Raw genomic sequence first — 26,490 nt, forward strand, 5'->3', positions numbered from 1 at the left:
CTCCGCGGCGCGGGGTCAGCGCGCGGCGCAGCGCCCATCGGCCGCCTCCGGGAGCGGCGCCGTGCCCGTCAGCGACATCCGCCGGACCGGCTGGGACCGCGCCTCACCCTAACGGGGGTTCCCTGACCGCCGAGCGCAGGTGAGACTTCTCGCTGCCTTACGCAGCCGCGTTGGCCGCTTCTGCGGGCTGCTCGTCAGCCGGCCCCGAGGCCAGTAATTACCGGGCAACTTTTTGCAGGCGCCGGGGCATCACCATCCGCTGCAGCTTCCGCGGCTGCTGCGCCCGGTGCGTTTGTCCGCGGCGTACGCTACGCTCAGCTGCCTTACTGATAAAGAACGCCGTTTCCTGCAGAGATGCCCTTTTCTGAGCATCCACAAAATATGGGAAAGTAGGAAGGGATGCGGTGTGTGTGTTGGCAGGAGGGAGGCTTTGCTTTCCTGGACGGTTTCTAAAGCGTCAACATGCCGGCTACAGACCAACGGTGTGCGGTGGGTGGATGCCGCAGGGATCGGGATTGAGGGTTTTATGAAAGACGCTGCTTAAATGCAGTGAGTAGTTACAGATCTGCGTGGTGTCTGAATTCCAGCAGATTACAGGAAAATATCTCCAGCTATGGTGGGATGAGATAAAAATCAACGTATGGTATATTGTCCTCAACGAGCTCTTGGAAAACTTAAACCCACAGCCACAGAGCTGCAGTGCTGGCGATTGTTTTGTTGCTTGGTTTGTTTCTTTCTGAAATCACATGTACTGCATCATTTGCAGTGTTTCAGTTCTGAGTATCAGGGATGCATGTAATGCACCTACAGCATATCGCTGAGCAAAATACTTCCTAGGGTCAAGAATGCTGTTTGCTAATTGGGTGTAGATTGTCACTGAATAGCGACAGAGGACTGTATGTACCTACAGCTGTTTCTTGAGTACATGTCCTTCTGTGGAACAAGATACATACATGGAGATATGTGTACATACATGTAAAATGTAGGTCTATATGCATGTATGTTTGCTTCTTTTCCCCACTGGCACGGAACCACAGCCTGGTTCTTTCTGTTGCTGAGATAGGCAGGAGCTCCCAGAGCAGCACCAGGCAGCCGCTGTGCCTCTGATCCCAGATGCCACCCAGCACTTCCCAAGTCTGTCTGACAACAAATGCTCCCAGACCAGCTGCCTCCTGCAGGCTGCTCTGCAGCCCTGCCCAGAGGCTGCTGTGCCTCCGACAGTGCTGTTTTCCAGCTTTCCACCTACCCGTGCTAGCAAATTGGTCTTAAGCAAGTTGCACATCTGGTGAGAGAGCTGCAGCGACCAGATGCACTCGAGTGCTTGCAGCCCCTGTGCTCACACTGCAGCTCTGCTCTGTGGCATCACCTTCCACTGCTGAAGCCAAATTATTATCAGCTCCTATGTTGTATTGGCTTCTGCACACAGTGCATACTATGTAAGCGTGTGTCTTCTTAACTTCATGTGTCTACAGTTTACATGACACCATTTCCCCATCTCCGTGCCATCTCTGCATAAAGATTTATTTTTTTCTGCTTGATCACCACCATAATTCAACAGCTTTAACGCCACATCAGTATCAAAGTTAACTTTACAACGTGATACATCCTGCAGCAAGCACACTTCTTGCTGGGAGGAAGGAGGCTGCCCCATTTGCCAGCACAGCACGTGGAGCACCAAGGTGCCTGTCTCACCCTCACGGTGTGCTCTCAGGGTTCAGGCAGCACCGCAGAGGGCTGCTGACACGGAGCCCTCCTGCAGTGTGTGGCACTCCCCAGGTGGGGATGTGCACATTGCTCCTGGCAGCTAGGAACAGCTGGCACATGGGAGCACAGCAGGCAGCGCAGGCTGGTGGTCCCTGCACGCATGGTTTTGTGTTTGCTTGTTTAACAAAAGAGAGGTTAGGTAATTTAAAAAAATTACATGCTTCCTGAAAGATAACATGGAGAATGTCAGTGGTCCCACTGTGGCTTTACCAAAAATCCTGCAGATCAGCTTCATTTTCATGGGAAGGGGTGGGAGAGTTATTACACAGGAATATTTGAAAGCCTAATTATGCTCTAAATCAGATGACTGGGGAGGGGGAGGCCCTTGGGAAGGGATGGGGAAGAATCCCTTTCCCTGTGGTTTGTACAAACACTCAGAGTGCAGAGCTGGGGGACCTGGTGGGGCCCACAAAGGGCTGCCATGGCCTCCCCACTGCTGATGTGCCCACAGCACCAGCCTTGGGGCCAAGGGAGAACAGCCACCAGGGCTCTCCTCCCACATGGATGGAGGGCAGGGATAGGAAGGGTACAGCACAGCCCAGGCAGGATGGGGCCACAGAACTGCTGGCAGTGCCCGACCCTCAGGGAGAGCACAGAGACCCTGAACTTGTGATGTTCTCTTTTGTGACCCCAAAAGGACTGTTCCCCATAACGCTGTGTGTTCACATCCCTACACTCCAATTTTTAAGCTAAAGAAGTGCTCTTAAGGCTCAGCCTGGTTCCATTTGCCCCAGTTGTGTAAAATGGGCCACAAGCCTTGAGCTTGCTCAGCCCCACGCCCTCCAGCACAGGCTGCCGTGGCAGTGCCCACGGCAGTGCAGTTCCTCTGCTGCTGCTGCCCTGAGCCTCCAGGGAAGGGTGGGTGGTGCTTATGTGAGCCTCTGAGCCGCCAGGAGGGTCAGCGGTCAGCTCCTGTTCCTCACACCTCATCTCATTGCTTGCATGCATTTCTAAGTTACATTGTCAAGTTAGTGAGAGGATGCCCCATGGCAATTTCTAAACAAGCCAGAAAAAGTACCGATGGATGTAAGCCAAAATCCATCAGCATCAACCTGTATCTCGATCTGAGTAGGTTTTGGCTTAAGACAGAAGAGCAGCAGGATGTCCTCTAATCCTTACTTGCAGCACATGCTGCTTTACATGTGAAAAGCCTTCATCCACATCTTTGTTTTTCTCTCATACCCCATGATTTGGAAGCTGGGAAAATGTGGCCTTCCTCTACTGATTCCATTTGAGGTACAAGATACTTCTATTCCTAGTGACCTGTAAACTATTGACAGGACCCCAACTGTAGACTTGCAGCTTCCCAGATGCTTCTTTCTGCCCTGCACCATGCACAGGCACAGCACACTGTTGGCCTTGACTGCCCAAATTGAGCGTCCAGGAAATGGCAGATTAGATTACGGCTTGTTGACTTCCGCTTGGATATACAGATCAAATGTGGAAAAGGGATGGATTTTTTTTCCCCTAAGAATAGTTTCCATGAGTCCCGCTGCCTTCAGTTCGCAGGAGAAAACTGATTCTTGCTTCTGTGCCAAGAACTCTGAATTTTCAAAATCCTGCTGGTCTTTAGGTATGATTTGCTATTGAAGGGCTGCAGCCTTCAGTGCAGTATTGACCTGAGCTCCTTCACTGAACACCCTGCAGAAGGATGGGCCTTGGGGCAGTTCCTCACCCGCACACCTGAGAATATTCTTTATTGCTTCCACAGCACCAGTGAAAGCACTCGGTGCTCCCCTATGGTTTCTGGAGCTACACCACTAGCCTGGAGGGCAGAATCACCAAGAATTTGACGTTGTTTATTTCTCTTTAGAAGTAACAATATAATGATAGTGCAGCTGCCTAATGTGACATTTTTTACATCACAATTTGTGAGATCATTTTGGAAGCAAGTTTCTGACCTGCTTTTCCTTGTAACAACTCCTTTATGGCAGTTATAAATCTGGTACTATGTGGGTAATGAAAGAATACAAGGGCTAGAAGGAAACCAGTGATAATCAAACTGGGCAGTGCCTTGGTTGTGATGCGTGGTCCCATGGACATGCTCCAAGGCGCAACGTGCTGAGCTCCTGGACCATGCTCTGGCCCTTCCCAGTGCTCTGCACAACTCCACAGAAGGGCCCCAGGAGCAGGCTGGTGGCGATGCAGCTTGCAGGAAGCAAAGCAGCTTCAGTGCAGGTGCTGGTAGGAGTGTGGCAGTTTGCGCAGGGTGGGTGGCACAGCACCACACACACAGCCTGCTGGCTCCCTGCGCTGACATGGTGCTGAGCCTGGTCAGCACACTGCTGCACCCAGCTGCAGCGTTCAGGGAAATCTTTGTCTTAAGCAGCTGGCTGTCCCAGGACAGCAAAAGAAGTCCCAGAACTGTTTGTTCTAGGAAAGATGTTGGAACAGATCTATATTTTGGGGTTCTGGAATTTCAGATAGGAGTTGTCCAGTTGCTCTGCACTTAGTCCTGCTGGCATACAGCACTGCAAAGTTTCCCCACAGGGTATTTCTATCTGCTGTAAACAGAAACACTACAGGTCTCACAGAAAAACATAATGCTGCTTTTCCATAATGACATTTCCAGGCACAAACAGCTAAAGGCCACTGTTCAAACAAACAAATGGTTATCTGACCTCCACACAGTTAGAAGTGCACCTGTGGCTCCTAAAGTGAGTAATACGAATGAATATGAAATAAGAACACAGTACTGTTCTATAAAACAGAACCTCTGAGCTCTGCTCACCATCAGAGCTGCATGGCTGAGCGCTGTGGATCCACAGGGCCGACACAGCACCCACTGCTCCTCATTTTCCCTTTGTTCCTGGTGCAGTGTTGACCCTTTCATTGCTCTCCTCGCCCAGAGGCTGTTCAGCAGTTCTCATTACCCACTTCAGAGTTCTTCGTATTATTATTTTATGATTTTACTGACTTTAACTCAACTATCAATTAATACAGTCCTAAAACCCTTTGGCTACCAGAACTGATAAATCGGAATGGAAGACTCTGCTTCTATTTCACTTCATTTATTTTAAGTGAAATCTGTGTAAAGAAGACAAATGGCACATTTTCCATTACCGGATACTATTCCGTGTCCTTCTTACTCTTTCATTTTTAATGCCATCATCAGAAGTGATGCACTTCAGTTCTTTTAGGCGTACTCTGATGATGCTGCAATATGCAGTTTATGGGAAAATCAAATTACTTTTTCTTTAAATGTCAGCAGCGCTCTTTGCCATCTCCCCACTAAAACGCAACATCTAGTTTCTGTGTAGTACATTTTCAGCAGTTGCTGTGGGCGGGGAGTCTGCTTATTTGTTTGGTTGGTTTTTACTACAAGGCACTGTCATGGCAACCACAGCGAGGGCGAACGCATCTGGAGGTACTTCGTATCCCTCAGATTGGCTGCGGTAAAACTGCCTCATGCCATTTAAACTTTTTATCCGCTGTGTGAGGGCCGTCGGTCAGTCCTGTGAGCCACAGGGGCGGCTTCTCCCATGCAGGACTCCGTGCAGGGCCCAGCAGTGTCGTGCTGTGCTGGAGGTATCTGCAGCTCCTTGTCCAGCACAGTGCGGGGACGAGGCGGGACTGCCACTATTCCTTGGGACAGATGAGCACGGCAGCACTCTGCAGTGTCTAATTAGAGCTAATATTCTGTTCATCTGTCTAGGTACTTCTGACCCTTTTACTGTAATTCCTGAGCACTCACAACATTAATCAGAGGTTTTCAATAATTTAAATCTAAAGGTCAGCTCTTCCACGGCCGTAAATCAGTGTCTTTTTTTTATTCTTTTCTTTTTGGCTTTGGAGCTAATCGGAAGGGAGTTGGGATCACTTTCACAGTGGGAAAGTGATCTTAATTTATTAAAGCACGCTGCTGCCTTGTAGCCCGTAGCGCTGTCTCTCTCTAGAGCTCATGAGCTGCTAAAAACCCACAGGTACAGGAAGAGGGAGAACAGGGCCTTGTCACACTGAGCTCTCAGAGTTAAGTACAGCAGCAGAAACAAAGGCACCCAGTATTTTCAGCGTTATGGCTGAGATCAGCACCACGAACTGCCTGCAGGCCGCCAGCCTGGTCCATGTGCCAGGAATTACGGCTCCGCAGACAGCACATCCAGCTGGGCTTTGGAGTGCTTTGTCTTGGAAGTTTTTTAGCTTGCTTTTGATTGCTGTTTAAGATAGAAAGAAATGGTACAACTGAATGAAAAAGCAAAGGCTTTTAATCACTAACATCTACTGAAAAAAGAGGAATAAGTGAATAGCCACAGAAATGTAGATCAGAAACAGCGAAGTACCGCAAAGGGATGTTTCTTTACTGGGACAGGTGATTGCAGGGGGTGCTCCAGTAGCAAGTTAAGCAAAAGCCGTAATATTTTCTTCCCTGGAAAACACTGCATCCTTTCCTCAGCACTTGCCTGGCCCCACAGAGAAGTGGTTGACCAGGGAAGCAGGAACCTGTGGGGAGATGCCACCTCGTATTTGTTACAGAAGGTTAAAGGTTCCCTATAGCACAAAGGAGCTTTCCTTTCCCAGGCAATCCCATCATGGTACACATCAGCACAATTAAAGCCTGCAAAGCTCAGAAGTGGTTATTTGGTTAAATCTGAAATTAGCTTTTATTCCAGACATTCACCGTTCTTTTCCCACGCACCTCTACATGTTGATATTTGTCAATAAAAATTGACTAAAAAAAAAGCAGGACCTCCAGTTCCTCTCACAGTGCCATGCACGGTCCCTCACATAGCCTTCAACTGCAGAGAGACTAATAATTTTCCTATCCATTGTCTGTTGATGCAGTTTCTTTCCTCCCCACACCCACACTGCTGTTTCCTTCTGATCAGCATTTGTAGCTTAGCTACTGCATAACTGAAAGAAAGGAATTTGCCAGTGCTTTGCTAGAAAAATGCTGGTGCAGTGTCTGTCCATTTCAGCCATGGACAAAGAAGGGAGAAGATAACTATTGACAAAAGAAAATAAAGAACCTTTCTCCAAACATCTCTAGAGAAATCACCTCATTATAACTATTTCTTGTACAATTCTAGCTCAAGAAATATTAACGCTGAAGAGCTGGAGCTATCTGCTGCTTAATCAGTCATTCTCACAGGATTATTGTCATTAAAGTGCATAATTATGAGTAGCAGCTGGAGGAGCGCACGGCTGAAGGGAGGGCGCAGGGAAGGTGCCCCAAGGAGCGGTGTGGTTCTGCTGATGCTCTCCCCTTGGCATGGCAGGTGCAGCGAGCGGCTCGGCCATGGCACCACGCAGGACTGGGCCCAGCCTGGTGGCTGCCTGGGGCCCTGACAGCCACATGCAGAGCAGCAGTGCTGGAGTGATGGGCTGAACCCATGGGAGGAAGCAGCACCTGTCCAGGTGGGCGACCGGCAGCCCACTGGGAGGCGTGAAGGCCCGTTCCAGTGGGGGCATGGCCAAAGTGTTCTTCAGGCTGCAGAAGTTCCTTCGGCGGACCCAGTTTTTGCTCTTTTTCCTGACTGCTGCATACCTCATGGCTGGCAGCCTTGTGCTGCTGCAGCGCGCCCGCCTTGTAGCCCAGCAGGGACCACGTGGGGCCTCAGGCCTGGCACTACCAGGGCCAGACATGGGGCCGGGAGCCAAGGACGGAGACCCTCACCTGGCAGAGAGCCCTGGTGCCCAGCTCCCCGTGGGAATAGACACACTGCCAGAGGTGGAACCATGGCACAGCCCACGCTGGATGGCATCCCGCAACTCAGAGCTGAGGTGGCTGCGGAGGAGGTGGTTCCACAGGTTCATTGGTGACCAGGAACCCATGCAGACTGCAGGACTGAGAGCCATGAGGGGTACCACCGAGCACAAAGGTAAGGGATGCGTGCTTTGCCCACCTTCTGGCACATGCACAAACTGCTGCTCCCCAGTCCAACCCAAGCAGGCCTGGCAAGGTGTGCCAGAAGTGCCTTCCTGCAGCTCAGCAGCACTTCCACACCAGTTCTTAAGGGCATGCACAGGCCAGAGTAAGGCTGTGTCCCTGCATGCTGAGCTGTAGCTCCAGAAATGTATTTCTGCTGGTTGAGTGCAAGTCCAGACAGAACTACACTCCTCTGATTTAAATGATTTTCTCTTCAAGCAGGCAGAGGAGAATCCTGCTGAAGCTTGCTTGTCCTCAGAACAGGGAATGCTTAAAAATGAGTTTTATTTCATTACTTGTTCAAAGCCACGCTGTAACTTCTGTTTAGAAGTAGGTTTCTGCTTTCCAGCGTAGCCTCAGCTCTGCTGTGACAAACACATTCCCTCTTCCTAGCCTGCTTCCTGGGGCCATCCCCATAAGCTGTCTTATCCTCTGTCTTCAGAGGAATGAAACATGGGTGCACACCACTCCTTAGACCCTTCCTAAGCACCAAACCACCAGCTCCAAACAAGAAAGAACCCCTGGATCAAACTCTCAGTGTTTGGTGAATTTGCTGGAAATTTGCCACCAGCCAACACACTGCAAGGGAGTGTGCATCACTGCGTGGGGCAGGGCCAGGGCAGTGCATTAGCAACCAGAGCACAAGGTACAAAACTGTACATTTTCCAGTCCTCGTGATTAAATAATATCCTAAATGGAAAGTTATTCAGGACTGACAGAAATTAGAGCCCACTTCCCTGCAAGCCCAATACTTACTGCTACTAATAAATGCATACATGAACTGCTATGATTTATTCAGTAGGAAATCTCTTAAAAACCAGTCCCCCGGGCAAGCAAAGAAGCAAAGCAGGCATCTGCATGCACTCACACCTATGCACGGTTTCTGCTCTGGGACTGCCTGCTCTCACTGTGCTATGCTGCAGCCCCAGCTCTGCCTGCCTGGAGGCTGAGCATAGGGATGCAGAAAGCACCAGGGTTCATGCTGGGTCACTGCGATTAGGGAGGCAGGGATGTGTTGGCCATTTCTATCAACAGCTGTACAGATCTGACCTCCTGATACCTGTGGGCACAGGGCTTTCCCACCCACATAAGAAAAGGGCTAGCTGCTCTCAGCGCAGTGTCAGACACCAGCAGAAGGATGCCCTCACACACCAGCTGCTCAACACCCTACACTTTTGAGGCTGCAGCACCAGGCTATGGCTTTGCTCTCTTTGATGCATTGCTTTTCAGAAGAACTGGCAGCACCAGAAGAATGGGATCAGAATGAGTAGGTATCATGTTACTACACTGCTGAATACATTCATGGAAAGGAGCACCTTCTGCAGAAATCCCACAGAAACATGCCACCAAGCGACTCCTACTGTGTGAGCTGCTGGGAATGGAAACAAGGAGGCAACAGTGGCAGTGTGTGAAGCTGCATCATGCACCTGCTGGAGCCTCTGAGCTCACAGGAGCACTCCACAAGTGCTCCACACACTGCTGCCAGCACCCTGACACAGGAGCAAGGGGTGTCCCAGCAGCCCACTGCCTTTCCCAGCCTGCTCTGGGCATACAGCCTAATGGCAGCACCTGGCCAAGCACAAAATGAGCCTGGTGCTGACCCAAGCCCAGCGTGGGGGAATGGGGACCTGGTGCCTACCCGGCAGAGGGGCTGCTGCAAGCAGCACGTGGTATTGGTACCACCAGGTGAACCTGCTCAAGGGGCTCCTCATGGATAGGAATCCAGAAAAGAATCACCCGCACCCTCCAGGAGTTGCTGGGCTGCAGTGAGGCACAGCTGGCCCTGAGTTCTGCGTGCTGCCAGCCCTTGCTTGAGTTCTAATTGCTGACTGAGAGGCAGCCAGAAGGACTATTTATTACTACTAGCCATTGAATTATGTTGATTCAAATACACGTTATGTGAATATCTGACTGAACATGAAGTGACATCGTTAATAACAGTATTGTTAACAAGCATTAGAAAGCTTTTGGAAATTATGATCAATTAAAAATTTAACTTCCTATGCAGAGCATTTTATCTCCCCCGGCTCCTAGTAGCTGTGCAGTCTTGTTACTGCTCTGTGATCCCTTCTGAGCACAGTGCTCTCCCAGCAGCTGCAGTGCCTGTGGATGCTCAGTGCCAGACAGCACTGTGCCCGGGCTCTGCCCTGCAGACAGTGGCTTTCACTTTATTTTGCACTATTTTATTGTTAATATAATGCTTTTTAATTTGGGTTTTCATCATTTATTCTCTTCCTCTCTGAAGCTCCTGTTATTTAATTTCCCAGGGTTGTCATCTCAGTACTGCTACATCCAAAATCAAATTTCCTTTTTCTATCGCATATTAATGATAACATGCACCTGTAACCACAAAATTGCTGTACAACAGTGGGGTGCTACATCAGCTTTCCAGTCACAAATAAGAAAAAAAACAGGCTAGATTTGCATTGTGTTTTGTTCAGGACAACAAAAGAGGCTTAACAGAGGTTGCAGTGTAGCAGAAATACTTCTCTTTCATATGCTAACTAAAGCAAGACATAAGCTAAAAGAATCTCTCACCACCAGAGAAGATAGCTTAATGCAACAGTGCTGCCTAGTTAGGGCTGGAGTTATCTTTCTATTATAGCTTTAATAAACTCTACACACCCGAAGGAAATCGATTTTCTTAACATTTTCCTTGCACCATCTTAACTAGAGATTTTCAAGGAAACTTGGGAGAAATCAAAATATCCCACATTTTCACAATTTTAAGGACCATCTGTTCTGTGCCCACACAGCCCCCTGGCAGAACCCAGCTGAGGATGGCTGCTGCCCTTCCTTCCCAAGCCCATCCCAGCGCCACCACACTCAGTGCTGCTCATCCTGCGGGGCAGGCAGGCTGCAGCTTCACCCAGCACAGCCCTGACTGGGACCTGCTGCTGTGCACGTGTCCTGACTCTGCCTTACCTGCATACAGGCACCTACGTGGGCTGCTTCAGCGATGACTCAAGGGAGAGGACACTGAAGGGAGCTGTATTCTACGACTTACGAAAAATGACAGTGGCTCACTGTCAGGAGGCGTGCGCTGAGAGGTGAGCTGCTCTTTCACAGCGAGTTTTCTCTTTTCTGATAGTAAGAAGAGCTGTGTTTGAGAGGGGAAAAGCCCACATACGTTAAACATGCGGCATCTGTGAAAACCGTGATTGTCTCAGACCTTCCAACGTATAGCAGCTCTGCTGCCATTTGGGACAGATTATGTCACTGATGCCCATCTACTGGTCTTACTGTAGCACAGCGACTTAGATGTGTTTTCTGTTGATCTGGTCAAAACGTAGCCTTCAGTCAGCTGTTGGTTAGGCACTTCCTCAGCCCAGATCTCTATGCTCACAGCAGCATCAGGGCTCCCAGCCCAGCACACCCCACAGAGCAGCATGCAGCTCCTGCAGCGTGCACAGAGTGTACTGCCAGACCCCCACCCCACACAGGGTGCTCAGAGGGTCCGTTCTGACTGTGCCTGTGCTGCACCCACAGGGCCTACGCCTACGCAGGTCTGGTATACGGTGCAGAGTGCTACTGTGGGAACAAGCTCCCAGCCACCACATCCAGGCCTGAGGAGTGCAACAGCGAGTGCAAGGGTGAGAAAGGCTCAGTATGCGGTGGAGTGAACCGGCTGTCAGTCTACAGAGTGGAGGAGCTGCAGGCGGCGGCACCGCGACGTAAGTGTGGGTGATGCTGCTCTCAGTGCTGCTCTGGCACTGCATGTGCAGCCACTGCTGGGAACTGAGGGACAAAGCTGTGGTTCTGGTGTGGTCCATGGCTCCCTCCCTGCAGCAGCAGTGCTGCCTGGGATGGCAGTGGCACCGGGAGGCAGGCAGTGCTGCCTGGGGATTGCAGTGGGACAGAACTTTAGCTGAGGAAACTGCTTCCTTCTGCATCCTCTGTGAAGGCACAAAACCTCGTGCTTAAGACACAGCCCTAGAATGGCTTAGAAACACCCACCAATACCATCCTTAGCTCAGAAATAATCCTAAACAAAAGTCAATCTTGTGACTACAACAGGAGAATAGAGGGCAGAGACAGAAGTGCACCAGTACCTTAAGAGAAGTCTCAGTGACAGGAATGAGACCCAGAGTTCCACTTTCCCAAGGTCTTTGTTCTAGAAGGACCTGAGGTGTTGTATCTTTGGATGATACTGCTTGTCATCTATTCTCTGTAACATTCATCTGCTCAGTTAGCTGCCACGGGAGACACAACAGATAAACTTCTGGGCCAACACAAGGCATATGAAATATCCACGGCTGAGCACAGCTTCGTTTTTGGTATTGGATATTATTTGCTGAGAACAAGCACCAAGACCAAGGTTGTGCCAGCACTGCTGGCACTTCACTTCTTAAAGAGTCAAAGTTTGTACCATCATTGATCAGCCACACAGGAATTACACACCAAAGGCACATAGGCCTAAATTGCCAGTGTCAGGCTGACAGGCACATTGGCAGGTGTTTAAATTTTCAGTGTGAAAATACATACACGTATTTCACAGGAAAAGACAACATTTATTTTTTCTTAACTATTAATGAATAAGTCATCAAATTAATCTAGCCTGGAGCAAGACTGGTATTTTGCTTGCTCTCACTAACACCTGATATTTGACTGTTTGAAAAATCCCACTGACAGTGATATAGCTGAGCGGCCAACAGAAGTATTAATCATAATGATAATTGTGAAAATGTAGAAGTAACTCTGAAACCTGCAGAATCCATTAGGGAAGGCAGCAGTGCAGAATGCAGCTCAGGCAGCAGCTCCTGGTGCAGCGGGCACAGCACTGCCCTTACCACAGGACTCTGCTACTCGTGCCCTGTGTCTATGGGCAGGCACAGGACTTGAGTCCCCTTCACCCAGAAGTGCTGAAGTGTGAAGCTCCTGCAGCCTGGGGGGCTGTGCGTTCCCAGGAGCCTTCAGAACTGCACTACCCGTCTGCTGCCATCCAGCACCAGCCCTTTCCCACATCAGTTCTGATGGTGTGGCCAGTGGGCACAGACCAAGACTCAAAAGACCCAAAGAGACCATTAGCCCTATTAAGTCACGTAGAGTTAATTATGTCAACAGAGAGTTGGTGCAGAAAGATGAAGACATTTTCCTCGTCTGTAAAGCTCACAGAATCCTAAGAACTGCAGCAGTGTCACATAGCACTCACACTTCTTTCCATCTCTAACCCAGCCACACGAGGTTTTCTCCATTGCCATTGGTTCATCTGTGCGAACGCATCACCTCACCTGGGACGGGGAGCTTCCACGATAGATACTCTGGGTTTTTGACGGGTTCTGTCAGGGACACTTCTGAAGCAGGAGGGAAGAATTGCACTGCAGCTTGTAACAACCATTTGGGCCACACCTTGACTTCAATCGTGATGCAAAAACTGGAGCAATTCTGCCTAGCTCAGCAGTGTATATAGAAGGGCAGGTCAGATCAGAGGCTGATGCTAAAGACTTCAGGAAAGCGATTCTCCCTGAGCAGCTTACAAAAGCCTAGTTCAGATTTTGAAGACTGAGAACCCTGAGAAGAAGGCGAGGGAAGGGGAAGAGGAGGAGCAGATGTGCAGGAGGGTGGGTCCCGGCGGGGGCTTTCAGGATTCGTTTAAATTCCTTTTCTGGTGCAGATGATGGGAAGCTTTGTAGATTTTTATCGGGGCTTTTAAGCCTTTCAGAGGAGAGCGTGTCTTCAAAAGAAAACCAGGAGTTGCAAACAATAGCGATGCCCTCCACTGGTGGAATTTAATTTAAACTCTTGGCTGCAGCCCTGATTTCAGGGGTTAGTAAAAGCCGAAGGCATTTGCTCCTTTCATACCACAGGATTTGCAACACATTTTTCTAGTATATTATCATGGTTTCTCTTATTTCTAAAGTATTTGGAATATAAGATTTATTTCATTATTCTTTTGCTTCTGAAACTAATATTGTTCTTTGTGATAGAGGCAGGATACTATGGACATTGTTTTCTCAAGAGAAACCTATTTCATATCCCTGCAGGGAGGAATGTTATCTATCGAGGATGTTTTAGAGCTCCAGAAAATTTAACAGACACCTTTCCAGCCTCTTTGATACAGCCCAATTTGACGGTGGAGATGTGCTCTGAATTTTGCTCCAAGAAAGTAAGAACAGTTCTCATTTCACATCCTTTCTTTTTTGTTACTTTAAACTTTAATCTACTAAAGGAATAGCAGAGATTAGTGCCTTAGAGCTCTGAATTTGTGAATGAGTTTCTGAAGGACAAAACTCACCAGAGTCAGTACCCAGCGATGCCAGGCACCATGCTGACCTCCGGAAGCAAACACTAGAGAACATCTATGATGATCGCGATGATTTGCCTGCATGAAGTCTGGCAAAACCTCCCTGCATTTAAACAGCAGCAGTAGCATAGCCACAGTCCCCACTGATACACACCATTTGGATATCACAGTGCTCACCTCTTGTCTGCTGTAGTACCGCTTCTTATCTCCAAGCAAAACGCTACACAACACAAAATAATACCACAGTTACATTTATTCCTGTTTTTCCTTTTCCCTCAAGGCAAGTTCTCCACTTCCTGTGGTGGCAGTGCCATTTTGGGCATACTCGTTGGCAGGTATAGGCAATTTGGCATGCTGTTGGCACAAATGCAAAAGCTGTGTGTTAGCTATGAATGAATGATGCAGGAAGGAAAAGCTTATGAAGTCTGTGCTAGGATTTTTTTTCATGAAATCTACGCAACGCTGATTGCAGGTGCATTGGGGAAAAAGGTCACAATCCAATTTCATAGCTTGTTTGTGGTGTGCACTTCCTACCAGTAATCAAGCAGAAGAAAAAAGGTCTATTGCGACCCAACCCAGTTCAGAAAGAAGAAAAGACCACAGTGCACACTGACTGCCAGCAACTTGAGAGAAGTTTTTTGGCTGGAGCACAAAAAACCAATGTGAGCTTTAACTCCAGATAGCAGAGTGAGCCCTGTGAAATATTCACACTGACTCTAGATCCTTCCAGAACAAGAAGGATGGCTTCCTGGCTGACACAGGCCTACTTAGCTCTCCTGCAGTCAGGACAGGATGCTCATTTTAGTCTCACCAACTACATGAAAGAGAATAATTCCCCCAAATTATGTATATCCTGAAGAGGCCAGTGGGCTTTTAATGGGACTGGTTTGAGGCCTATATTTAAATACACAAATGACTCACTTGCTCTGTGGGGACTTTGAAGAAAATCAAACTGCAGCACAGCACATTTAGTTGTTAGTCTTTCAATGGCTTTGTGCAGCCAAAAGGGTGAAACTCTAGTCCTTGAAAGCACATGAGATATGAATTCGAGGTAAAAACTTTACGAAACCTGCTAAGTAGCCTTACTGATCAATTTCTTCCTTAATTGAGAGTGATGATATGCCTTAATAGCTACCCAATATCACCCCATAACACAGAGCCATGAATGTATCTCTTTGCCAGAAGCCATAATTTTCATATATGCTCTTTTGAAAGCCAACCTGCACAGCAAGTTAGCCATCTCCATCTGAATTTATATTTTTAAATATTCAGTCATTTTACCTGTCAGCTACTTTTTATAGTTACATACAATGAAAATAAAAATGAGGTACGCAAGTCTTGAGAAGAGAACCCCACCAGCTCAATGCATCCAAAAGCCATGCCAGCAAGTTTGCAAACTCAGACTTGAGCACCTCTAGGATGCTTCCTTGGTCTGTTCCCAGGGAAAAAACACAGATGTTCCAATTTCAAAACAGACCTGCTATTTTGGTTTCCAGATGTAGTTACATGCTATTATTTTCTCATAAACAACAGACTCCCGGTACAGCTTGCAGAATGGACACATTTGGAGCATACTCTGTCAGGTGCAGTGCAGACGTTCGCCCAGTCACAGACAGATTTTCCTGGCTTACTTGTTTCTGAGTGAAGTGTAGCACCACAGATCTGTGTGTTGCAAGACGAGCTCTGTGCTTCGTGTGCAGCTGCCTCAAGTGTTAACTGTAGCTTGGGCCTGAGCAAAGCTGCTGGCATGTAGCTGCTGATGGAACATGAATGGGAGGTCAGGGCTGAATATGCCATTTTACAGTCACTTGATGTGCTTTGTTAGACAGTCGCACTCCAGGCAATCAGTTGCTGATTTCTGTGCTTGGCATTGGTGCTTTGGGTCCAGTCATTATTACTCTGCTTCTCCCAGTGTGCTGCAGGCTCTGACTCCAGCCACTTCCTTCTCCCGTCTCCAGCCACACGTTTCCTTTCCCCATCCCAGAAATAGCTCTTTGATAGGTGTTTTGTATACTTGGTACACTACACTGCATGCTGGCAGGATTACTGGACTTCACAGCGGAAGCAGGAGGTGTAGCATTAGTACAAAAGCTAATGGAGGCAATGGGAGCAGAGTCCAGGTACACAGTTATTCTGCTGCTTATGATGAAATTCTAAGCCCACCTGCATGAAAGCTTGGGAAAGGCATTGAAACACCTGAAGAAACAAAAAATGGACAGCCAGAGAGCTCTCTTACAGTGCTTCCTGAGCAGCAAGGGAGGCTGTACATGTGGAGAGCAACCTGGTACCTCTGCAGGGGCAAAGCACCCACCCCAGATCCCTGTTGCCCTGAACCACATACAGGCCTAGGTAGTGATGCAGAGTGGTTGCAGAACTGTACTACACTGTCCTGGTCTTGCTTTGCCTTCATGACAGTCATTGCACAGAAATGCAGAAGAGCGGGGAAGTACCTGCTCAGGTCTTTTGAGAAAATCTGCATCCTTCCCATAAAGCGAGTCCCTCGCAGGTGCCACTTGGCAGGAGACATGGCGCATTCTTATTCTGGACTGCACTTTAGGGCCAGGATGTTTGTTCATTTTTCAAATGGAGAAACATCCCTTCGCTGTGAAGGAAAGATCTCTGTTTGCAGGCAAAACTATTTTGCCCTTGGATCAAATCACTAAATAGATTCTGACAATGTCGTATCTCATTCACTAAGCAAATTTTGGCTGTTTGGGCACAGATGGCATGCGTGTTGTATTTGACTCCTTATCAGAGGATGAACATGTGGAGAAGAGCAAGAGATAAGCTGCTCAGCAGTCCTGGCACGAGCTCTCAGACTCCAGAAGACTTTTAAAAGGCAAAAAAGTGTTGTTGTGGAATAGGTAGAATTGAATACTCTGCGCTCGAATAACCCCCGAGCTTCTTTCAGCCACTGTCATTGAGGTCGAGCCCTTCCACGCATACTGATGTGCCACACGCGGGAGACACTGTGGAAGTCAGAGAAAACGCACTCCCAGCCCCCTGGCAGAGATGAGGACTGAATTTTAGGGCCAATTTTAGCAAACTGGTAAATGTACTTTTCCTATGGAACTCCTAAGCACCCACTAATTTCTTCAGCAAACAACAAGCAGATGTTTTCCTCCAAACCCCTCTATTTATTCTCATCAATATTAGCAGAGCGGCCCAGCACCACCACTCTGCATCTGTTGCAGAGCACAGCAAAGCTGCTTTGCAACTTGATCCCTTCTCTGGGCAAGATTAGTAAACCTGAATCAAACACATGAAAAAGAAATATTGTAGAGTCAGAAATTTCACTGTGAATTATTTCCATGAGACAAACACCATCTACAGCAGTAGGCTTGCTCTGCTAGGGCATCTGTCATTGACAGCAGTCAGCCTGGGTTTCACACGACATGTCCCCACTGAGAAGCAAATGCCATGCAGGAGGCGCTGTGCCCAAGGACAGAGCTGAGCTCCTGCTGAGTGGTACTGTGCCCACATGGCAGCTCCGGCTCCACACCCCCCAGCAGATGCCACAAGGCTGGCTTAGTGTTGTGGTCCCAAGAAGTTGTTCCATCAAACTATAGACAGTAGCGCTCAAAACCTGCAGCAGCCCCTCTGCAGACACTGAGGCTTTGCAGACTGTGAAGCAGTCATAGTAAGACACACGTTTTTTTATGACTTTAAGCATAACTGCAGCTCACTTCTCTGTTTGGGGGGCTGTAGATGGAAGTTGTAAAGATGGTGCAATTCAAAATGCTCACTTCAGAGGTAAATAAGAACAGCCTTTCCCCTGCTGAAGTTTCAGGTGCAGTTACATACTAGGACTGAAGGAATATCACTGAATTATATGTTTTTATGAATAATGAAAAAGCAGCATTGTGAGCTCTCAAGCCTTACAAGATCTGTCTGAAAACCATTTTATAAGAAATTGCAGTGTGAAAGACAGCAGCACTATAAGAAATGAGCTTTACAATGATATATCAAACACTGCTTTGATCTTGACAGTGGCTTGTGAAGATTTATCTTCCTTTGCATAACAGGAGCATTCCCCACAGGCTGTTGATGCTGTGGCATTTGTTCACTAATCTATTTTCTCTCCATCGCAGGAGTTTCCCTTGGCAGTGATCCGGGGGCAGGAGTGCTACTGCGGGTACCCCACGGGACGCTTTCCTCTGCGGCATGGTGCAGACAGGCGGCTCTGCAGCGCGATGCCCAACGCCAGCAGTGCTGCCACAGGGCGCTACTGCTTGGCCTACCAGACACCCGTGCAAGGTACAGCCCTGCAGCCCCGGTCCCTCCTGCAGCACATGGGAATGCCTGCTTCACAGCAGCCTTACCCACAGTGCACAACTGGCGGGCAGTGAGACAACACCCCTTATCTAAATCCTCATCTCACAGTCATGTATGCATTTATCCAAATATTACTTCCAAACATTCTTTTGTTCAGCTGCACAGCTCCTCCACTGAGAAAAATAAAGTTTTTCAGATGGAGAGGAGGCAGAACCCGGGCAGCCAAACCTGAGGCAATGGGACCAGGACTCTGCCTGCCTCCTCACCTGCTCCCTGAGCACACGCCAGCATGTTGGGCAGGCACAGAGACAGCTCAGCAGGCTCTGATTCTGCTCTGCCCATATTCCTCCAAAATACCTTCCTGTGTATGTCAAAGCCAGAGAGTAAAGCAGAGTAATGCCCCAATCTACTGAACCATAAGATAACACCTACAGCTTCTTCCATGCAGTGCTTTGCACCACATTCTGCAAAACTATTACAAGCTTAAAGTGAAGAGAGGTGCTGTTTTTCCCAACATCCATTGTTTTGCTCCATTTCCTAGTTCAGATGTTGACTGCAAATAACAGCAGTAAGAATGCTTGCTTTCACGAAAATGCTACTATCTGCCCCATCTGTGTAGATAAGGAGCAGCACAAGACAGCCTTCTTGGCACTGTGCTGGCACTTTCAGGCTATGGCTTCATCTGTAGGCTACTTTGAAGAACAAAAAGACTGATCTCTAATTTATTTTCTGGCTTCTTTTTGAGTCATTACATAGCTGATGCTCACTCTTTCCCTCTGCCCTTGCTTTTAATGCACACCAAGCCATGTGGGCTGGACTTACAGAAGCTGGCAGGAGAGCTCTGTTCAGCCCCTGCTGGTGGTCAGCCCCAAGAGGGCTCCTAACTGCCTCAGGCCCTTTTCTGGAGGAGAATCACAGCCCAGAGGCTGGACTGAGTGCCAGTTTGTTTCAGTAGAAGAGTTTCTCCTGCATTGTAAAACTTGCTGTTTCCAGGTACAGTGGTGTATTTGGGGTTTCACTGCAGAGCCAGCCTGCCAGGCAAACAGCAGTTAACAAACAGACATCAAGGGGCTTTTATCACAACTTGCTGGCAAGTAGAATGGTTCACTGCAACTCTGACAAAAAGTGTCACCTAACACAAAACCAGGGAGAACCTTTTCTGAGGATAATCTCTTTGGCCCCTTCCGGCTGAATTAATTTTCAGAAGTAGCTGACTCACAACTGAACTCAAATTGATATCCTATATTTGTAAGGGAGAAAAAAAGCAATAAACTCTGTAATCAAGGGCTGTCAGTGGAATTAATTAAAAAACCACAATGCTAACAATGAATTATCTTCTATACCCACAGACACCCGCTGCACAGACAGGAAATTCTTAACCACAAAATCCAAATGGTTCATTGCTTTGTCAAGCTTCCCAGGGGCTGGCAACACATGGGCACGCCATTTGATTGAGCACGCCACAGGCTACTACACGGGCAGTTATTACTTCGATGGAGCCCTCTACAACAAAGGTACCATTTTCAGGGAGTGATGGGACATACAGCCATTCTGAGGCATGGGGCTTTTCTTGCTTCAGCATCCTTTTGCTTGGAGCCACCCAAGGCCATCACTGCTGCTGACCACAGCAACTGTGGAGGAGCTCACAGGGTGGCTCTTGCCCCAGTAGCCCCTTGCTGGCGGCAGCCCTGGTCCCAGGTACTGGGCAGCAAGTTTAATCAACTGATGTTTTCGCAGCAGTAAGGCCTTGTTTAAGAGTGTAAAAAGTCACGGACATATGGTCACGTGGGGAAAAAACCAACAACAATATTGTCTTATAAACAGGCTTTAAGGGAGAAAAAGACCACTGGCGAAGTAGACGGACCATCTGTGTGAAGACACATGAAAGCGGCAAGACGGAGATTGAAATGTTTGACTCTGCTATCCTGCTGATACGAAACCCGTACAAATCACTCATGGCAGAGTTCAACAGGAAATTCGCCGGGCATCTGGGCTATGCCGCAGACCGCAACTGGAAGAGCAAAGGTAGCGTGATGGGTGCGCAGGGCTGCTGTGGTCAGGGCTCAAAGTCTGTAGCTGTTGCGTGCTGGGAAGGGGTAACACAAGGACACGATCACAAAACCTGAGGGAGCACTGCAGACATTCAGTGGGACTTGAGCACCACCACACAAAGACCAGGCCCAGAAGCACTCAGGCTGTGCCTCTGTCACCACTGACAGCAGAGCAGCACCTGCACTGCAGCATTGCTAACAAAGAAGCACACAGCAGAGAAAACACATCCAGGCACCAAATGCCTGGTGTGCAGCCCATCTGTCAGGCTGTGCTCTGTGAAGGAAGTTTGCCCCTGCAGCATGTAATAACAGAGAGAAATCTAATTTAAAATTGAGGGTTTGATGAAGCGCGACTTTTCCTGAAGGAAATTTTACAGCACTGTACGGGTGCTGCTGCATTGCAGATAAATAAAGATAGGAGCAATAAGGGGACTTCAGAGTTCCATGAACGCACAAAATGACTTGCTGGATGGTGGGACTGTGATTGCCCTGCTGCACACACTGCTGCACTCAGACTGCAGCACAGGAAGGATTCAGCACACATCTCTCTCCCTGCATGTTTCAGGCATAAAAGCTGTGACTTGGCAAACCACTTATCACAGGGCTCAGGGGACAGCAGGAGAGTGCCCTTGGTCACAGCATGTTTCTTTCCCAAGTCCTTAGATCACCTTTTATCAGCCACAGCTCAAGATCTATTTATCAAAACCTAAACAAAACAGCCCTCAGAAAAGGGAAAGCAAAGCCTGGAGAGCGTGGCTTTCCCATACAGCAAACTACAAATTGTTGTAATCTGGCCACACTTGCACTTCATCAAGAGCAAAACCTTCAGCTTGGCCCTCAGAAAATTATCACGGGCACCAGCAAGAGATTAAGAGATTAAGATTTCACATATGGCAGTAGAGGGAAAATATTTCAGTAAACTTTGTCACAGTGATCCTGGCAAGTGATGGCAAATCCCTCCCACGTGCCAGGAACAGAAGCACCTTCACTATTAATCCTGTTTCCTTAAATCATCTCCCCAGAAGCAGTGAGAAAATTACATTACTCAACACCTCTGGACTGAGAAGTGCCCCAGCCAAAACCAGGGTCTCAGTGCTGCATTTGTATGTATACTGATTTATATGCATACGTATATATGAAATGTAGAATAGCCCCCATATCTTTCTCAAACTCCATTTGAAACAGAGGTATAAAGGTAGGAAAATTACAGAGGCAAAAAGGTCTGCTTGAAATAACATGGCGAAAAACTGCTCAAATGAGCAGCCAAGCAGGAACTGCTTGGTGCCCCTTCACTGCTCTCATCCAAATGCTTCTCCCTTCTGTTTTTGCCCTTCCCTAGCCCCTGCATGGAGCTGCTAGCTTGTTGAAAGAGGAGAGTTCTGCTCCTAGAAGCACGGCACAGTGAGGATGCTGAGCTGCAGCTCTGCCCCTGAGGCAGGTGGCTCCCAGGCAGCTGGGTGACTCTCAGCCCTGCTAATGCCTGAAACCAAGAAGTCCAGGTGCCTGGTGGCTGTACGTTTGGGAACTCTGCATCCTCACCACTTTGCAAAGCAGGAGAGCGGTACCCATCTCCTCACTGTGGCTGCAGAGCTGAGTAGCTACAGCCAGCCATGTTGCTTTCTCCAGCACTCACATCCAACCACCTCATATGTGACCAGCACCTCTAATCTCATTCCAACTTAATATTTGGAACACTGTGGAAACATCATGGCTAACATGCTCTCGTTTTCCTGGTTTTCCCATCATATAGACTGGCCGGATTTTGTGAACAGCTATGCCTCCTGGTGGGCCTCCCACGTTCTGGACTGGCTGAAGTACGGAAAGCGTCTGCTTGTCATCCACTATGAGGACCTGAAACAGAGCCTCATCCCCAAGCTGAAGGAGATGGTGGAGTTCTTGAACATGACAGTGACAGAGGACCGCCTGCTCTGTGTTGAGAACAACAGGGATGGGAACTTCAAGCGGTCTGGTGCTAAGCAAAAGGATTTTGAGCCATTCACCCAGGAAATGAAAGATCTTATCAACAGATACATCCTGACAGTGGATGAGGCCCTGAGGGGAAGAAACTTCACAGGGCTGCCCAGAGAGTATGTGCCAAGATGATAGCATGGTAGCACTCAACTGTGCTTAAAAATAATTTTTTAAAGAAAAAGAGACTAGACCTTCATAGCATCTAAAGCAAAGATACTTGAGGAGCCTGCTGAGCAGTGCAAATTCTCTCCACCCTGAAGTGTTCTTCAGGGCACTTCAGGTGTTCCAAAAGGCAAGAAGCAGAGGATAGAATTTTGGGTAGCAGAACAAGGTTGAGCCACGATGGTGGCATCGTCTGCCTGCAGGCACTCCTCTGCACATAGACAGCCAGAGTCTTAACTGCAGAGCTCTGCTGCTCCTTGCTGCTGGGGATTTACCAGTTGCTGCTGGGCTACCAGTTTGGAAGTGGGCAATATGTAAAGGGAGGAAAAGCGTGGCAACATGGATAAACAGTTTTCATCCGAGCACTTCAGAAAACCTGTTCCTTCTCAGCACGACCCACAGCTTCCCTCTGCAGGACCACCGGCCTGGCCCAGCCTGGCCCCATGCTGTCACCAGCCACAGCCCCAGGGATGGAACGAAGGTCTGCTCAGCTGCTCACTGCCCCTGTGCCGGGTGTTGTGCCTGGGAGCACCCAGTGAGCGGTGCAGCTGGAGGGACTGCGAGGCACTTCTGTTCACATGAAATAAGGGATTCCTTAAAACTTGCCCAAAAACATTAGTTTTAATAAAACAAGAAGTTTGTATAAAGGGAGCTGGGCTTCCTCCGTCTGTGTCACTGGCACTGAAAAAAATAAAACTACCACAAATGAGACATCAAACACACTTCAGCCTCAGGCCATCCCACACAGCCCCTGTTGGTGCTGGGGAGCTGCCTCCAGGCTGCAGGGCCAATTCACAAAGCCAGAAGCCCTCTGCCATTGGCAGTGGTGTAAGTGAAGGAAAAGTAGCTCTGTAGCTCACTTATTTTCTTTTTTTCTTTTTCCTTTTCCCCCCAGGAAAGTCCAGGAAAATGCAAATAGGGAAAAATTTATAATACAATCCGGAACAAAAGCAGCTGTAGCAAAGGGATCTGGAAAGCTTTATTCAGCTTCCATTACCTGAACTCCACTTAACACTAACCTCCAGCACTTTACTTTTTCACCCAAGCAGGAAAAGCTACTGAATGCCACTCCAAGCAGCTGTAAAACATCCTTAAAGTTAGACCACTGAAAAAAAGAAAAAGAATCCCTGAAATTCAGCAAGGGAAGCACTTGCTTTAAACACCAACAGTTAATACTCCTAAAGCAATACAGGCAGGGCACCATACCGCCATGCCAGCAAATACCAACCTGAGCTGCCCCTCCCCACAGCAGGGCAGCTGGCAGCAAAGCAAAGGGCTGAGCTGCACTGTGGGGCAGTGCTGGGACACCCCAGTGTGCATGGCTCTGGGCCTCAGCACCACTCACCTTTGTGGTGACTTAACAGAGAACAGGCTCTTTTCAAAAATGCCATTAATTGCTCTGAAGGCCTGCATGGGCACCACTTACTGTTGATGGCTAGTATCACATCCTGATGAGAGTGAACCTGGGCCTATGCACACTGTGCAAATTCTGCACATATTGCTCTTGGCCTCACACACATGAAACCACACAGCAGAAATCGTGTCCAAGAAAAGAAACCATCAGGACTGTGAGAATGACATCTGATTACATTGCCTTTCAAGCCTGGCATAGGTTTGTGGAATCAGTGTAAAGAAATATTTGGACTGTTTCATCCTCATAAATGGTGAGGGTGAGGACAACTTGCAGACTCTGAGAGGGCTTTGTAATTACACATGTCCTATAAGGAAGACTTTAGGTGGCTAAAATTAGAAGGGGAAATATTTTAAATATAACATCTGTCAACGCCAAAACCCAGCTTGCTATAGCCAACCAATGCCCACAAATGAGGAACAGGGTCTGTCTCTACGTTTTATATATGATATATACATATATCTTATATACACACACCTTAAATTCATAGGTAAATAAACACATGGATATATCAGTTTGTTACATATTCCCTAAGATACTTAAGATACTAAGAGTAGCCAAGTACTTCTTGGGCCAGCATACTAACCCTACTGCTGCCTGCACCACCTCATGAGTTATTCTTCAAGGTCTTTTCCAACCTGGGTGATTCTATGATTCTCACAAATACACTGAATTCCATCTTATAAAGAATTGCAACATTTTTTAGCCCTTATTCCCATAGAAAGAAGGCTGCAGAACCTTTGCCATTTAATGGCTAGGAGTCATCTCTAAACTGACAGCCCAACACACATTTGTCACTTTTGCTGCCCTCCTTAACTGTCCCCAGATGTGCTCACAGACACTGATCACTGCCCCTCCCTTCCCAGACACCATCTCACAAGTATAAATGATCTGCGCAGCTTTAATCTTTTATCCCAAGTCAGCAGTTCAAAAGCACTTGAAAAGACAGAGCTCTTTACCACCACTGACCTCAACACTGCAGCAGGTTTGCACAGCAGACACTGATGCTGACATACTGCAGCATAAGAAGGCTGGGCAGGCATTATGCTGATCCATGCAATATGAGAAGCGTTTGGTTTTTGTTAAACAGACAGGGTACAAGTTTCATTTGCATCTCTGCTCAATACATGGACTCTGGTCAGACACAGAAGGAGAAAGACTAAACACGTAGTTGGTACAGTCCAGGTCATGGACTATCACAGAATCCTTAGTTTGAAGGGACCTTTAAAGGTCATCTAATCCAACTCCCCTGCAATGAACAGGGCACCTACAACTAGATCAGGTTGCTCAAAACCTGATTAGACAGGACTACCTTGATTCCATAGGACTTCTGACAGAAGACCCACAAAACCCGACTCAGATGCCTATATTGGAATTATTTTCCCCACAACTTGTTTAGAGATCATTCATCCTTCCCTCTTCCCAAGGGATTATCTGCAAACAGAGGTTATCTGTAGCAGTTCCTGGTATGCTGCAGGTGAATTCTGTATCCAGAGGGACAGAGTAGGTCTCAGAAGCAGCAGATTGTTAGAGCTAGTATAGACTGCAGAGCAAATCTTACTGGGACTCCCTTGCTTCAGCCAGGTCACAGAATGACACTTAGCAACGAAATTCCTAGAACCAGTAAAATTCAGTTGTATCTCAGGCTGTCATGAGTAAAAGCCAAGTAGTGAATGTTAGGTTTTATTGAATTATTCCTCCTACTGCATCCATTGCATGCACACATCCACATCATGGGAGTGGATGAAGGAAATAAATAAAAAATAACAACAACAAAAAAAACCGATTTCCCTGCAAGGCAGGTTTTCCTATACTCAACAATCTATATGCTCATCATACTGAGCTTTAATTAACCAGGATGTTTTAGTCTGAAAAAATAAGCTACCATGCCATTAAAAGCCATGTTGACGTTCACATATATTCTTCTCTTTATTTTATATTCAGCAGTAAGATAGCAGAGACAGAAGCATGCATGCAATTCCCTCAAGCTTTCAGCTTCCTTCAGGAAGTTAAGGCTGTGATGAATCATAAGCAGGCAGTTAGAACAAAACAGAGATGCTACATTTCAAAAAATAAGAGCTTAGCCCTTGAACTTTCCAAGCAGCCCTGCCACAATACACAAGCAGAGTGGAGACTCTCCATCTGCTCACAGCTGCACACCGGGGCTCGGCCCATCCCATCCACACCTCTCCCACTCTGGCCTGTCAGCCAGGAGCTCAGTGTCAACATCCAGCTTCTCCACCGCCTTGACCTACTTCTCTGTTAAAGGCAGAAGCTGCTGATGCTCTGCATTCCTCCTCTCCTTCCAGAGCAGCAGTGCTGGGACCCACAGGAGGCATCCGCAGACACCCACCCATCACTGCAGCCTGTGCAAGGCTCACCCTTCCATGAGCCATATTCCCCAGGTGCTCTGATGCTGATTCCCTGGCCACTGAAGCTGAAATCCCCCTGAACAACAGGCAGCAGAGACATAAGGTCACATGCCCTACCACACTGAGCAGACATGAAGCCTGCATATGGGCATAAGCATAAAACCAGAAATAATTTTGGCCAGGCCCATCCTGAAGACATAAGCAGCAATTACCCTATAGCCCTATAGCCCTCTGCCATAACTCTCTTACACAGAGAAAGGAGAGAATCCCTCTAGGAAGAGGCACTGGCTGGTATCTCTGCTTGAGATTTGCTTATTTCATGTTCACTTTAGCTCTTGTAGAGAGACCTCTAGAGAGGTGGAAGTAGAGAAAGA

The 26,490-nt window shown here is 47.9% G+C and overlaps 1 protein-coding gene across 4 annotated transcripts; it reads left to right on the forward strand.

Annotated features, from left to right (window-relative positions):
- WSCD1 (WSC domain containing 1) lies at nucleotides 1-22,984 on the forward strand. Of its 4 annotated transcripts, none has more exons than XM_072353218.1 (9): nucleotides 1-139; nucleotides 6,792-7,583; nucleotides 10,566-10,680; nucleotides 11,120-11,304; nucleotides 13,615-13,736; nucleotides 17,966-18,131; nucleotides 19,499-19,663; nucleotides 19,974-20,174; nucleotides 21,540-22,984. In XM_072353218.1, the coding sequence occupies exons 2-9, from the start codon at nucleotides 7,172-7,174 to the stop codon at nucleotides 21,557-21,559; spliced, it is 1,386 nt and encodes a 461-aa protein (XP_072209319.1). In that variant the 5' UTR covers nucleotides 1-139; nucleotides 6,792-7,171; the 3' UTR covers nucleotides 21,560-22,984. The 4 variants fall into 4 exon arrangements, with proteins under 4 accessions (XP_072209319.1, XP_072209317.1, XP_072209318.1 ...); XM_072353216.1 differs by having other exon boundaries at nucleotides 21,951-22,984; XM_072353217.1 differs by having other exon boundaries at nucleotides 6,981-7,583.
- The last annotated feature ends 3,506 nt before the right edge of the window (nucleotides 22,985-26,490 follow it).

The sequence above is a fragment of the Excalfactoria chinensis genome, chromosome 19 (genome assembly GCF_039878825.1).
Source record: "Excalfactoria chinensis isolate bCotChi1 chromosome 19, bCotChi1.hap2, whole genome shotgun sequence".
Classification (NCBI taxonomy): domain Eukaryota; kingdom Metazoa; phylum Chordata; class Aves; order Galliformes; family Phasianidae; genus Excalfactoria; species Excalfactoria chinensis.